The 14,720-nt window shown below is 45.2% G+C and overlaps 1 protein-coding gene across 5 annotated transcripts in view; it reads right to left on the reverse strand.

The window, feature by feature from the left end:
* Positions 1 to 12,927, reverse strand: part of HGD (homogentisate 1,2-dioxygenase) — a 51,442-nt gene extending 38,515 nt beyond the window's left edge. For all 5 annotated transcript variants that reach the window (XR_016233131.1, XM_002716820.6, XM_089331760.1 and 2 more), the window contains exons 1-3: positions 12,802 to 12,927; positions 5,059 to 5,130; positions 3,530 to 3,618 (exon numbers count right to left, since the gene is read on the reverse strand). Coding sequence is in view for 1 of the 5 variants with exons in the window: in XM_002716820.6 (XP_002716866.1) it covers positions 3,530 to 3,618; positions 5,059 to 5,130; positions 12,802 to 12,816 (176 nt within the window). In the remaining 4 variants the exon portion in view is untranslated. The remainder of the gene's footprint in view (positions 1 to 3,529; positions 3,619 to 5,058; positions 5,131 to 12,801) is intronic.
* Between the last annotated feature and the right edge of the window lie 1,793 nt (positions 12,928 to 14,720).

Below are 14,720 nucleotides of genomic sequence, written 5' to 3' on the forward strand. Positions count from 1 at the left end.
TAATTTTAGTCTTGTGGGTGAAAAACAGTATCTTATTTTATGTTTTCTTTATTAGGAACAAGGTTGAAAATCTGTTCACTGTGTATTGGCTTTTTATAATTTTTCCATGAACTATTTATACAATTCCTATAATGTTTTCAGCTGGGTTATTGTCGTTCCCCCTCTTCGTGGAGGAACGACACTAAACCCTGCCTAGGCTTCATATCCGAGTCACAGCACCATTATGTTGCTCCTAGGCTTCCTATCCGAGTCACGGCACCATTATGTCACTCCCCGTCTTCGTGGAGGAACGACACAGGACCCTGCGCTGTTCTTTTGTCTGCTCGGCCCTCCCCGGGTTTGCTGCTGGTTCTTCCCGGGTTGGCTACCGTCCCTTCCACCTCCATGGAAGGGCGGTTCCCCCTGGCCACTTTCCCCACTTCCGCAGGGGAGTGGCACACCGCCGGCCGGCTCTCTCAGGGGCTGCACAGGTGTTCCTTCAGATAGATGTTCCCCTTAGATGTTCCTGGTGCATGTTGTCTCTCTCCTCCTTTATAGTCCTCTTCCGCCAATCCCAACTCTGCTACCCACACGCCGAGTACGCTGCTCTCCTCCAATCAGGAGCAGGATCAGCTCCTGGAGGTCATCACTCAAGTTGGCAAGAGGCAGCTGCGTAGAAGCTGTTTTCTCCTCTCCCAGCGCCATATTGTGGAGAGCAGATGCATAGAATAAGTCTTAATTCCAGTAACTTAGTCTAGTCCGGGTTGCTCCCCACAGGTTATTTGACATTAATTTGTGAGAGGTTTAGGAAATGAACAATTCTGTGTTCCAAAATTATAAGATATATGTCCACATTTTGTTATAGTTTATTTTCAGCTTTGTTTTTTCTCTCTTTCTTATGTTTTGCTTTCTGTGTGTGTCAAGGCTTGACCAGAGGGCCCTCTGCCAGGATCAAATCAGGGGCTTCAGACAGGGAAGAATCCCATGAAGGAGACCATAGGGAGATCCCTTCAGAAGCTGGGGGATACTGAGACTCACTAAGATGGACTCCAGCCCTTCCAGAGACCATTATCCTGACAAGGTACAGAAGGTAGAAGGACCCTACTTCTGACCAAAGAAGACCAGACTAGGCTCTGGCCTTTTAAGATTAAGGAGCATGTACCTCAGGGAGTGGAGGTTGCCTGGCCCAACATTGAGCCAACTTGGGGATAACAGGATAGATTTGTTCAATTTCCACTTGATTCTTCCAGCTCTTTATAATGTGGCCTCAGACCTTGAACTTCAAGCCAAGTAATAAACTAAGCCCCTGCAACTGCCAATTGTATACAAGGTTGAGAGCATGTATCTTAGAACCTGCTGTGTGATCCTGGGCAAGTTATTAAATTCCCTGAGTCATCCTGGTCTTCATTCTTATCACTTAGGATTGTTGTGAGAACTCAAAGAGCTCATGTACCTAAAATACACAGTAATTGTTCACTTATTTGCTATTTGTTGAATTGTCTCCCTTAGTCATGGAATTTTATCATTGTCTAAATTTTCCACATTCTCTGTCCTGACTTTGACCTTCTCAGCTAGCTACTATAACAAAAATCAATCCCTGACAGATAGATAAATGATAGATGATAGACCATAGATACATAGATGGATAGATAACAGAACCTCTAATAGTTTAGTGGTGGCCCTATACTTTATGGTTTAAATGAGTAGTCACTAAGAGTTTCAGGCAATAGGAGGGGTTGGCCTTATCTTCCTATAGGGAATTTTGAGCATTTTCACAAATTTTTTCTGGATACCTTTGGAAAGTTCTAAACAGATGGGTGAGCCATGCCTAGTGTCCCTTATTTTTTTTTTAAGCTGAGTTTATAAAACTCCCCAGGCAGCACTACATCGCCCTGGACAGAGATTTAATTCTGATTCAGGGAACGGTGCCAGATTCTTAATGAAATGCCAACAGCTCCTTTTCAGCCTCCTGGAACAGAGCTCAGCTCCTGCTGGCTGCAGATATTGCTGAATAATGGGGGCAGGCGGCAGAATCCGGAGACCAGGTGGCCTGTTAGTGGATGGGCCATAAAGTCAAGAGCAGAGTCATGGGGGCCAGGCTGTCATAAATTAGAAGGGACGGGAACTGTCTGTGTGCTTTTCTTACCTTGTCTCTTTGGGTTTACAAAGAGAGAGACAATCAAATATCACCATAATTAACCCCTGATTTTGGATACATATTGGAAAGTTTCTCTCCCCCCCCCACCCCGCTACATAGACATGTCTATCAAAAGAAAAGCAATATTGACAATGACATTGTATAGCACCTGCCCTAGATCCTACTCAGCTCCCTGACAACCTCCTACAGATACCCTGGAATTGAGGAAGAAACTGCTATGGCGGCATTGATGGTGATGATGATGATGATGATGGTGATGGTGATGGTGATGGTGATGATGATGATGGTGATGATAACAACATGATGAACTGAACACTGACCATGGGCCAATGTGCTAGCCACTTTACAAACACTCTTCCCTTTCTTTCCACTACAATGATGAAATATGCACTGTCAGTATCTCTATCTTACATATGAAGATCTAGATAGGGTCACACAGCTGGAAAAGAAGAAGCCAGCATTAAACTTGATGGCCTGAATGCCCAGTGGGCATGATTAGTCACTAAGGGACACAATTTCATCATTTGTGTGGGTAGTGTGCTTTTGCACTCATGTGCTCGTCTGATCCTCAGGAGGCCCTGTGGAGACAATCCCTGCCCCCCATACTAAGCAGTACAAGACAGTCTTCCCTCCTCCCTAAGGCCTTAGGAGTAGCAACAACCCTCCTCACAGATGCCTTGGGCTGAAATTCCAAAATGAGATAGATACTACTTACTTAAATCATGACATTTACCATCTCCTGGAACTGCAGCAGGTGCTACATCCAAGCTACCTCCTAGGGATTAATCAAGGGAGCATGCTCATTGACCTGGTCTATAGGATTAGAGCAAATATGGGACATGCCATACCGTGCAAACAAATGTGCTGGTTTCCAGAAAAAGCAAATTCCAAAGAGTAAAAACCTTATTAATTCAAACCTCAAGGGGCCATAATACATGACCTTGGGTTATCCAACATGTTCATGCCAAGGACATAATGCTCTAGTCAGCTGAAGATATTGTTCTGAGTCTTCTGGAATTATTGTGACTAAATCATTATATAAAAAACACAACAAGTAAATTCAAATCCAAAGCTTCACTGGCCAGTCCTTAGAGAAAGGCCAGACTGCTTAAAACATTTTCTTGTGTGTGCTGGTGAGAATTTGTCCATGGAAGTGGATGTGCGAGTTTCGCAGGTTCTGTGCAACTATTCTTTTCCCCTTCTTCCTCTGGGCATTGCATGTGATTTTAGCTGGGGATAAGGTCCATCTTCCCCTACTATGACTCAGAACATAGGCTATGGGAAGGACCTGGATGCAGACTTGCCTAGTCATGTTCTAGGTACAAGAGGCAGCACAGGGTCCTAGGTCATAGTTCTAACAGTTTGCAGGTCAAAATTAACCTAATCGTGTACCTTCTCTTATTGGTGCTCCGTGGACAAGTGAAAGCTGATCCTGAGAGCTGCTCAGCATACAGATTGTAAGGGCAGACCTGGGGGTTATTCTGAAACAAAGGAAGCAATAAAAAAATCATTCCAATCCAAAAAATATCTTGCCTTCCCAACAATTTCAGTGATGGATGGCGATGATATAGGCTACTGCACATAACCATCCCCAACCAATATATATATCTTGGAAAACTTTTTATGTAACTCTTCCCCATAATGCCAAATGTAATACATGCTCATTGTAGGAAATTGTAAAATATTTGGTATCTACCATTATCTCCCCAACTGGATGTAACCCAACGCTGACATGTTAGTATATTTATTTCTATTCTTATCCTCCAAATAAGGCTCTCATGATTCATGTACTCTTATAATAATCAGGCACTTCCTTCTCTCTCTCTCCTCTTTCTCTTACCTTCCTCTCTCCCTCTTTCCCTTCCAGCTTTCCTCACTCTCTTTCTAAGAAAATACTATATAATAAACACTTTCAATGCCAAGAAATAGTCTTCAAAAAGTTGTGAAAGGCAAGCATCTGATGCAGCAATTAAGAAGCCACTTAAGATGCCTGCATCCTATTATCAGAGTGTCTGGGTTTGAATCTTGGCTCTGCTCACAATTCCAGCTTCTTGCTAATTCCCACCCTGGGTGGAAGCAGGTAATGGCTGAGGTAGCTGGGTCATTGACAGCCACGTGGGAGACCTGGCTTGAGTTCCATACTCATGGCTTTGCATTGGCCCAGCTCTGGTTCTTTATGAGCATCTGGGAAACAAACTACTGAAGATCTCTGTGTTCCTCTTTTTTTTTTTCAAATAAAATGAAAATAAATAAACAAAAGTTTAAAAAGTCTTTAAAAAATATTTACCATGTTTTGCTATCATAACACTTATGTGAACATCTTTCTGCATACATTTTTGTTTATTTAAAAACTTTTATTTATTGGAAAGGCACACATCCATTGATTCACTCCCTAATTGTCCACAATGACCTGCCCAGGAGTCCAGAGCTCAGTTCAGGTCTCCCATGTGGGTACTTGAGTCACCCTTCACCTGCTGCCTCCTCGGGTGAACATCATTAGGAGGCTAGAATCGGAAGCAGATCCAGCACACAAATCCAGGCACCTCCAACACAGACTGTGAGCCTCCCACATGGCATCCTAACCACTATGCCAAATGCCTGCCCCTTTAAATACTTTGCTGTTTTCTATATTGTCATAGCTTATGCTGCTCAAGAAAACCATGAGGAAGTCACCTTAGCTCTGGTCTTTGAGGATGGATCCTCCTGGAAGTCCTCCAGTTTGGGTTGGGGGCTTTGACATAGATAGCCACCAACCCAATTTTTATCTTTGTATTGACATTCCTCTGTATCCTAGTTGTCCTGAAGACCTGTAAAACTTCTAGACTGTTCACAAGTGAACTTAGGAAGAGCCATGGTGGGTGGAGGCATTTTGGCCTGAGGACTAGTCATCCGGGCTCGCTAAACATTCTATGCATTCATACCTGTCCTTCTGGCAAGGAACCAGGGCAGCGAGGGTCCTCTGAAGCACACTCGTTCCCAAATCCAGAAATATACTGCAAGGGACAAAGACACAAATGCCACCATTGATGGGATTTACAGAGCATCTCACAACATTGAAAGTCTACAGAGGTAAGAATTTCTGCAGGGACTTGTGTTTGTGTGTGATGTTCTACACATCTCTGCTATGTCTTGGCATGGGAAAAGGAAAGGCTGGATGTTTTATGTGGGTTTTAAAGACTTCCAAATAATCAGAACAGTAGTGCTAGAAAGAGCATAGACATCCCCACTCTAAGTTGTACTTGGCTGATTTATGGACTTGTTAAGTATCCTATTCCAAAAATGGGTTCTTGAATTCTAGTTCCATCTGGGAGTTCCTGAGTGGGGAGATGGCTCAGGATTCACCCTAACTCCAGGTTACTAGGGTCTTACTGGATCAAGATCACAGACTACTTGAGCTTGGACATCAATTTCCTCTCCATTTCCTGAAGGAAAAAAAAAGCACCTGGGAAGAGGAGTTTAGATCAAACCTGATGGCAGAACTGTTGAGAGAAACTAGTCTTGCTGCAAGTAAAAGTCAACATTAGCCAGCTCCTATCTGGCACACATGTACATAGATTTGTATCTGTGCGGATGCATGGAAATGAAGCTTAAAGCAATATGTGGCCTTCGACAGAAGTGTCAGCCCAGAATCTTCCCACAGTGGCACAGTGGGGACTATTCTAATGGGGACCTCTTAACTTTGCAACTAGAAGGAAGGGATTTTTCAGCAAAGTAAATTCTGAGGAACCCCTTAAATTTACTCTTATACTGTGGAACACACCTGGGAGTCCTTGTTCACTGTTTGGCTTCTTTCCTGGCATATACGCTCCATGAGGGTTGGGACTATGGCAGTTTTATTTCTGTATACCCCCATGCTTTGGCCCATACAAGGTGCTTGAGAGATTTCTGATGATTTAGTTTTTCATTCACAGTTGTTGTTGTTGTTTTAAGATTCAGTTATCTATTTGAAAGGCAGAGCAACTCACACACACACAGAACCTTCCATCCACTGGTTCACTCCCCAAATGGCTGTAAAACCAAGGCTGAGCCAGGCCAAAGCCAGGAGCCTGAGACTCCAACCTGGTTTCCCACATGGGTGGCAACAGCCCAATTATTGGGCCATCATCCACTGCTTTCTCAGGGTCATTCATAGGAAGCTGGATCTGAAGTGGAGCAACTGGGACTCAAACTGGCACTCTGATGAGTGATGCTGGTGTGGCAAACCCCCACTTAACTTTTTGAGTTACAATTCTGGCCCCAATAGCCAATTCTTTATTATTATTATTATTATAGGATTTATTTACTTTATTTGAAAGGCAGAGTTAGGTAGAGAGGAGGGAGGGAGGGAGGGAGAGAGAGAGAGAGAGAAAGAGAGAGAGAGATCTTCCATCCATTGGTTCATTCCACAAATGGATGCAATTGCCAGGGCAGGGCCAGGCAGGGCAGGCTGAAGCCAGGAGCCTGGAACTCCATCCATGTCTCCCACATGGGTGGGAGGGGCCCAGGTACTCAGTCCATCTTCCAGGTGCATGAGCAGGGAGCTGGACTGGAAGTGGAACATCTGGGGCTCCAACTGGCACTCATATGAGATGCTGGTGTCACAGGTGGAGGCTTAACCCCTTGAGTTAAAACACCAGCCCCTTCAAGAGCCAATTCTAATGTGAGTGCTATTTACTACTATAAATGGAGTTAGGACCCTTTTTGCTTTAACTTGAATACCAATTGATTTTAGCCCAGGAAGAGCACAGTGCAACCTGGCTCAGTGAGCATAGGGCCCCATCTGAGCTTTTCTCCATCTGAGAGAGAAGCATGGCAGGGGGCGGAGCTCAGCCCCCCAAGATTCTGGACAGCACACAGAAGAGTGAGCTCAATGCACCACGCCGGTATGCAAGCGATGATCAGGCAGACAGCGCCTACACTTAGAAGGAATATCAAATGTGAAATATTATGACCTAGAAAGCAATGGAAGTGAAATGATTCTTTTTGCCTTCAGACAGAATTTATTGTATATTTTAAAACTGATCACAACCCAATCACTGAGTTCTGTGATACACATTTGTTCACAGCAGCAGCATGCAGTTTGCAAAGATTTCTTTTGGGAATGACAGAGGCCATTCAGCCTTTCGATTCTTCACTGAATACAATTTTCTTCTCTCAAATTGAACCTCATGCTTGCCATCAACAGGATTGAGTTTGAGCTGCTGAGAATTCGTAATGACCTCAAATTATCTTCTTTCTGTGAAATGCAATTTTAGCCGAGCCTCTGACTGAAGCTGCTCCGTATCACAGTGCCTGCCTTTGTTCCAGTGCTGCACTGTTTGTCTCTGCGAGAGGAAGGAAGGTTTGAGTGCTGCCCGGTGCAGCTGAGCCCTCTGGCAGGCGCAGGAGGATTTACTCATTAACCTTCCCTTTTCTTTGCAGGTGCTGGCCTCAGAACAAAGGTCAGGGTTATATTTGTGTTTGGAACAAGGGAAAAGAGAGTTCATATACGTGATTCTGAAGCATTTGATTCAGACTGTGCTTTAAAAAATAGACAAGAAAGGAGAAGGAACAGCTGGCGATTTGGAAGGGAGCCACTCAAGCGCCGCGAAGGTGTGGGTTCTGGATCCGTTTCTCCATCTTAGCTGCAGAGCGCGGCTGCAGAGGACGGGCTGGAAAATGCCGAGTCACTCTCAGATCATTTTGTTTTTCTAACTCCGAGGGAAAAATTACAGATGAGCTTATCAGAGCTTTGAATCGCTATGTCCCTCACCGCCGGGGGCGAAGGCACTGGGGAAGCGGGATTCGGCTACTGCTTTCTGGAGGCTTTGAGCTCAAGGACAGGGTCTGAACTCTGCTTTCCTCAGCTATGAAAATCCAAGCACTCAACTCCAGCTGGTTTGGTGATTATGTAAAAAATATGCCTTATACAGAAATAAAATCAAAGAAAGATCTAACGTTAAGCAAGTGTATATGTTTTCTGCAGTTCACATTTATGAATAATTTGATCCAACAAAAACATTTCATTTTTCCAAGAGAATTATATGCATTCTTTTAAATGAAAGAATACATTCCCGAGCTCCCTAGGACTTCAGTACTGTCGGTTCTTTGGCAGCTCACCAGGACACAGCTTTTTCATTCTCACATGGTCCCTGGGATATCATTCACTTGTCAGAGTAGTGTTATGAGGTGCTTTCTCCTGCCTGATTCTGGGTAACACCTGATGGGGCGGGCAGATGGCATACCTACTTTCTCTTACTGAGTGTGAAGCAAAGAGAGAGAAGTCGGGGTAGAGATGGATCCATTTCTATCTTTTTTTGCTTGTGGAAAGAATCCAGTATTTCTAGTTAACAGTGATGAAAACCTAAAATACAGAGTTAGGGGAGCTTGAAGGTTATTACAGTAGGCTGCATAATGGCTGTAAGAAAAATCTATGCTTTAATCCCTGGAATCTCTGTCACCTGAGAACAAAGGAGACTTTTGCAGGTGTGATTAAATTAAGAGTCTTGGGATGGGGAGAGATATCCAGATTACTCAGGCGCCCTCTCAGCATATATACAAGTGGCCTTTTAAGGCAGAAGTGGTGGGAGAGCTGATTACAAAACAGGAATCGCTGATGTTCCATTACAAAACAGATTTGAACGATATCCTGAAGATGAAGGAAGGGGCCTCCAGCAAGGAAAATGGGTGTCTGCTCTAGAAGCCAGGGACACAGATTTTCCCACTGAGTTTTCAGAAATAACCAGCCATGCTGAACTCTTGTCATTAGCCCAGCAAAACTGATTTCAGATTTTTAAAAAATTATTTCAGAGGCAACGAATGGGGGAGGGGGGAGAGGAGAGAGAGAGAGAGAGAGAGAGAGAGAGAGAGAGAGGAGAGAGAGCACTCCTATTCGCCAGTTCATGCCTGAATTGCCCACAATGGTTGGGACAGGGCTAGGCAGAAGCTCAGAGCTGGGAACTCCATCTATCTCTCCTACACAGGTGGTGGGGTGTCGCTCCCCCTCTTCATGGAGGAGCAACACAGGACCCTGCGCTGTTCTTTTGTCTGCTCGGCCCTTCCCGGGTCTGCTGCTGGTTCTTCCCGGGTTGGCTACCGACCCTTCCACCTCCGTGGAAGGGCGGTTCCCCCTGCCACTTTCCCCACTTCCGCGGGGGAGCGGCACACCGCCGGCCAGCTCTCTCGGGGGCTGCACAGGTATTCCTTCAGATAGATGTTCCTGGTGCATGTTGTCTCTCTCCTCCTTTATAGTCCTCTTCCACCAATCCCAACTCTGCTACCCACACGCCGAGTACGCTGCTCTCCTCCAATCAAGAGCAAGATCAGCTCCTGCAGCTCAGTCAATCAAATTGGCGAGAGGCAGCTGCATAGAAGTTGTTACTCCCTGGCCAGAGAGTGCAGTAGAGGATGGCTCAAGTGCTTGGGCCCTGCACCCCGTGGGAGACCAGGATAAGTACCTGGCTCCTGCCATTGGATCAGCGCAGCGCGCCGGCTGCGGTGGCCATTGGAGGGTGAACCAAAGGCAAAGGAAGACCTCTTTCTCTCTCTCTCTCTCTCACTGTCCACTCTGCCTGTAAAAACAAAACAAAACAAAACAAAAACAACAACAACAAAAAAAACACAACAACAAAAACAAGAAGTTGTTACTCCCTTCTCAGCGCCATATTGTGGGAGAGCAGATGCATAGAATAAGTCTTAATTCCAGTAACAGTCTAGTCCGAGTTGCTCTCCACAGTGGGGAGACAATTGCTTGAGCCATTACTACTATCTTTCAGGGCCTGCACTGGCAGGAAGCTAGAGTCAGGAACCAGAACCAGGAATTGAACTTGGGTGCTCTGATTGGTGTGATGTGGGTAGCCTAACTACTGGGCTAAATGCCTACTCCTTGATTTCAGATTTCCTTTTTTTTTTTTTTTCTTCTTCTTCTTTTTTTGACAGGCAGAGTGGACAGTGTGAGAGAGAGACAGAGAGAAAGGTCTTCATTTTCCGTTGGTTCACCCTCCAATGGCTGCCACGGCCGGTGCGCTGCAGCTGGCGCACCGCATTGATCTGAAGCCAGGAGCCAGGTGCTTCTCCTGGTCTCCCATGGGGTGCAGGTCCCAAGCACTTGGGCCATCCTCCATTGCATCCCCGGGCCACAGCAGAGAGCTGGCTTGGAAGAGGGGCAACCGGGACAGAATCTGGCGCCCCGACTGGGACTAGAACCCGGTGTGCCGGCGCCGCAGGCAGAGGATTAGCCTATTGAGCTGCGGCGCCGGCTTGATTTCAGATTTCTGAGCTCTAGAAACAATAGAGTATAAATCTGCTTTGTTTTAAGCCACTAAATATGTGGCAATTTGTTACAGTACCAACATGAAACTAATTATGTAAAACAGTGGTCCTATTTCTGCTTAATGGAATCATTCCAGAAGCTAGTTAAATATAGACTCAAAGTCAAGTAGTTGGTGGTGGGGCCAGCTCTTAGGGCTGGTGCTGTGGCACAGTGGGTGAAAGCCCTGGCCTGCTGTGCCAGCATCCCATATGGGCACCGGTTTGAGTCCTGGCTGTTCCACCTGCGATCCAGCTCTCTGGCCTGGGAAAGCAGTGGAAGATGGCCCAAGTGCTTGGGCCCCTGCACCCACATGGAAGATCCGGAAGAGCTCCTGACTTCAGCCTGGCCCATCCCTGGCTGTTGTGGCCATCTGGGGAGTAAACCAGCAGATGAAGACCTCTCTCTCTCTCTCTCTCTCTCTCTCTCTTTCTCCCTCTCTCTGAAAGTCTTTCAAATAAATAAAATAAATCTTTTAAAAAAAAACAGCTCTTCATTTTAGAAAAGAGGAAACCAAGCGGAGGAGAATCAAAACAACTTACCCAAGAATATAGGGTGGTTTATTTAAAATTTAATTGTGTTATTTTATCTTTCAAATCTTCTTCCCATGGTTATACTTTTATGTAAATATGATTTGAGGCTTGAGGCTTTGTGTTGATATATCCAATAAAATGTAGAAATAAAAAGTGAAAAACTTTAAAAAAAATTATGTAATGCTTATTGACTAGATTGAGTATGATGCACTGTGACTTTCTGCGTTTAGATTTGTGACCTCTAGAACTAACCTTTCCTTGCAGAGATTAAACAGCAGCCTGGGAAGACTGTCTTTGAAACTGAGAACAAAGACCAGCATGCAATTTACACACTGGTGAGCTGATGCTCTGCATAATAATTTGCTCAAAAATTACAGCAGGATAAGGATTTTAGATATAATTTATTTATAAGCAGTTGGAATGTTTCCAATTCCTGCTGAACTTCCTCATAGGATTTTCATTAGCAAACAAGTTCCTGTGTACTCTCCCTCTGCCTCGACTTCAGCTACCGTTCTGGACATGATGACCCTGTGTCTCCTCCCCTGCCACCCTTCCCTACCTGGGGACACAGCCAGATACATCCAGCCATGTCCTGGGGATGGGATCTCTGGCTGGGCTGTCCTGCTAGCAACTCAAATTTGCCTGAAACATTCTGGGTCCCAGAACACACAGGACCTTCTGCTTTGTACGTGCTGTTTCTTCTCGTGCCAGCCTTCTTCATTTAACCAATTCGCGGCTTAAGACTCAGCTGAAGAGCAGCCTCCTTGAAAGCTGCTCTGGTGTCTATGTAGCTCAGACTCCGTTCCTGTCCTACATCCATCTATGGCATCTGGGCTGAGCACAGAGTATTTTCTCAATGAAAGAATGAGAGATAATTCTCAGGCCTAAAGACACAGAAACAAACTCTTTTACTCCAGTATTGAGTGTTTACAGGATTCCTATCAATCAAGGAGATGTTTGAGTCTTCAAACTTGACACCAGTTGAAGGGCATCTGGGAAAAAGCCTGGAGGTCTGGCCCACCTGGCTTGAACCAAGGTTCTGGGCCGTTCTGTTGTTTTGCATGCATATGTGAGGTGCTGATGCAAATGAGAGTTTGGTATTAGGCATGGTGTAGAGACACATTAGGCATGGTGGAGACACACTCCTTTTGCGTGGCCTTAAGGAACCAGCCTAGTAGGAGCCACTAAAGGCTCCTTTTTGAACTTCTGATTCAGACAACCCCTTTCAGCAGTGATATTGGGCAAATCATTTAGTTTCTTTGAGCTTTCCTTTTTATTGTTTGTTAAGTAGAATTGAGAGTGTCTATAACTCAGATATATTTTTAATGTGAATTCACTGTTAAAATGCCAGCACCAAATAGCACATATATCACCCACACATACTTTTCAATTGCACATTAAATAAAAAGGAGATATTTTCTAGTGGAAGTTCTACTGGCTAAGGACTGATTCTGTACCTCAAATTAACTGAAGAGATTAACCATCTCTAATTGGTGGGCTGGGATCAGTCCAGGAGGCTGCAGCAACAGGATGATGTCGGGAGTAGGGGATGGGAAACAGACATACTGAGAAACGGGTGTGTCCACGGTGGAGAGGAGCCCTTTGGATAGCTACACATTCCCAAGATAATATTTGAATCCAAAAAAGCCAAATGATGATCTATAAGAGTGTCATCACTTTCCTTTATCACTTCTCCCTTGTCCGCCAACTTGAGTCATGCTCATAGACAACAGAAACCTCGAAACATACAGGTTTGGACCATGGTCCTTCTATGTCCTTCCCAAATCTGACACTCTGGAGTTCTCGGAAGCTTCCACAAATTCGGCTGAAAACCCCCCCAGAGAACCTGCCAGATAGTTTCTTACCTTCAGTTCCGCCATTTTCCTTCTGTCGAGGGTGTGAGAACTCAAGGAAACCCAGGCCCAGAGAGGCTGTGGAACTGAAACGCTGTTTCTCCAACAAACCACCCCACCGCTTCAGTGTGCCTCACTGGTGAGCAGGTCACATTGGTGGCCAGAATTGCCTCACTGAGGTACTAGGGAGAAAGTCCAGCAAGCTTATCTCCAAACATCTTACACAACTCCTTCTGGCTTTTCATTAAGCACAGGCTGTTTCTAGAAGTTAGCAGAAGGCTGGTCCATCTTAAGCTAAGGTAAAGACCAGTCAATTACTTGTTCCAGTTAAAAGGAGGAGGCTTCTCACAAGGGCAGAGAATTTACAGCAATCTGGAAAGGAACGGTGCTGCTTGGTGCCTGCGGGGTGGTCCAGAAGATTCTCTGCTCAGTTCTGACTCAGGCAAGGAAGGAACAGGGCAGAGTCTCACTCCCACTGGTGAGCAGTGAAGAAATGAAGTCCAGCCCAGGTATTTACCCAGAGCTGCCTGGAGTAGGGACCAGGCTCAGACAGCCTTGTGTAGGCATCCCGCACATGCCTGAACTGGGGAACCCTTCAGAGCTTGAAGCAGATCACTTAAAGTAGAAGGAGGTGTTTCCTGGGGCTCTTCTTAATGTCTTAGGATATGTTTGGCGTTCCTCAGTGCCTGAGCGCAAGGAATCGCTTTGCAGCTGCCTTCTCCAGGACTCCCTTGTCCTTCATCTTGACTGCTCTCCCCAGGCTGCAAAGTAGCGCCTTTGTGGCGAGCGGTACTCAGGAAGGAGGAAAGCATATATTGAATGCCTACTTGTGCCAGACTTTTCCACAGACATTACCTCATTGAATTCCACAAAAACAATCTTAGAAAACTAGGCTTCGCTGTTACAAACTTGGATGAAACACATCAGGAAAGAAATTTAAATGAATAAAGCACACTAAGTACATTTTCAAGATTAGATAAAACTCCAATATTTAAATGTTGGCAACCAGGATAAAGAAGAAAGGAGGGAGGGTATGAAGGAATGGAAGGAGGAACAAACTGTGGTAAAGTGCAAAAAAAAAAAAAAAAAAAGCCTAAATTCCCTTGTCCTTATATGTCTTTTTTTTTCTGAGCCCCTGAAAAGTCCCATTCAGGGTATTTATTACTAATTAATTAATTAGGTAGAGTTACAGACAGATAGAGGGAGAAATAGAGAGAAAGATCTTCCATCTGCTGGTTCACTCCCCAGATGGCTGCAATGGCCAGAGCTGAGCCGATCTGAAGCCAGGAGCCAGGAGCTTCTTCCTGGTCTCCCACATGGGTGCAGGGGCCCAAGGCCTTGGACTATTTTTTGCTGCTTTCCCAGGCGCATTAGTAGGGAGCTGGATTGGAAGTGGAGCAGCTGGGACTTGAATCCCATATGGGATGCCAGCAGTGCAGGCAGTGGCTTTCCCCGCTACGCCATAGCGCCGGTCCCTAACGTGTCCCTTTTTCAATGTGACTTGCCTGCTCCTCTCAAGAGATGGAGTATTTTTCTTACCATTTTGAATCTTACTTTACCCAACAGCAAACATGACGCTAAGAGACATGCCACTGAGGCTTGGAAAGTACTTCTGCCACAGAACTTGTCTGCCACTTGCAGCTTGAAATCACCAGGCAAATGAACTCTTTTAGTGTCCACAGGTGCAGGCGACAGCCCCACAAGCCCCACACTAACCAATCTAGCCAATGCCTACAGACACATTTGTGGTCCCAGGTGAAACTAGCAGAAGAACCACCAGCTAAACCAAGCCCAAAGTGCTGACCCACAGAATCATGAGCAAACAGAATGTGGGTTTTGTTTGAAATTTTTTTTCCTTCAGCAAATTATTTTATTTATTTGAAAGTTAGAAAGAGAGAGATCCCAAATACCCCAATGGCCAGGACTGGACC

The sequence above is a fragment of the Oryctolagus cuniculus genome, chromosome 4 (assembly GCF_051225735.1).
Source record: "Oryctolagus cuniculus isolate XC-2025 breed Fujian yellow rabbit chromosome 4, ASM5122573v1, whole genome shotgun sequence".
Lineage (NCBI taxonomy): Eukaryota > Metazoa > Chordata > Mammalia > Lagomorpha > Leporidae > Oryctolagus > Oryctolagus cuniculus.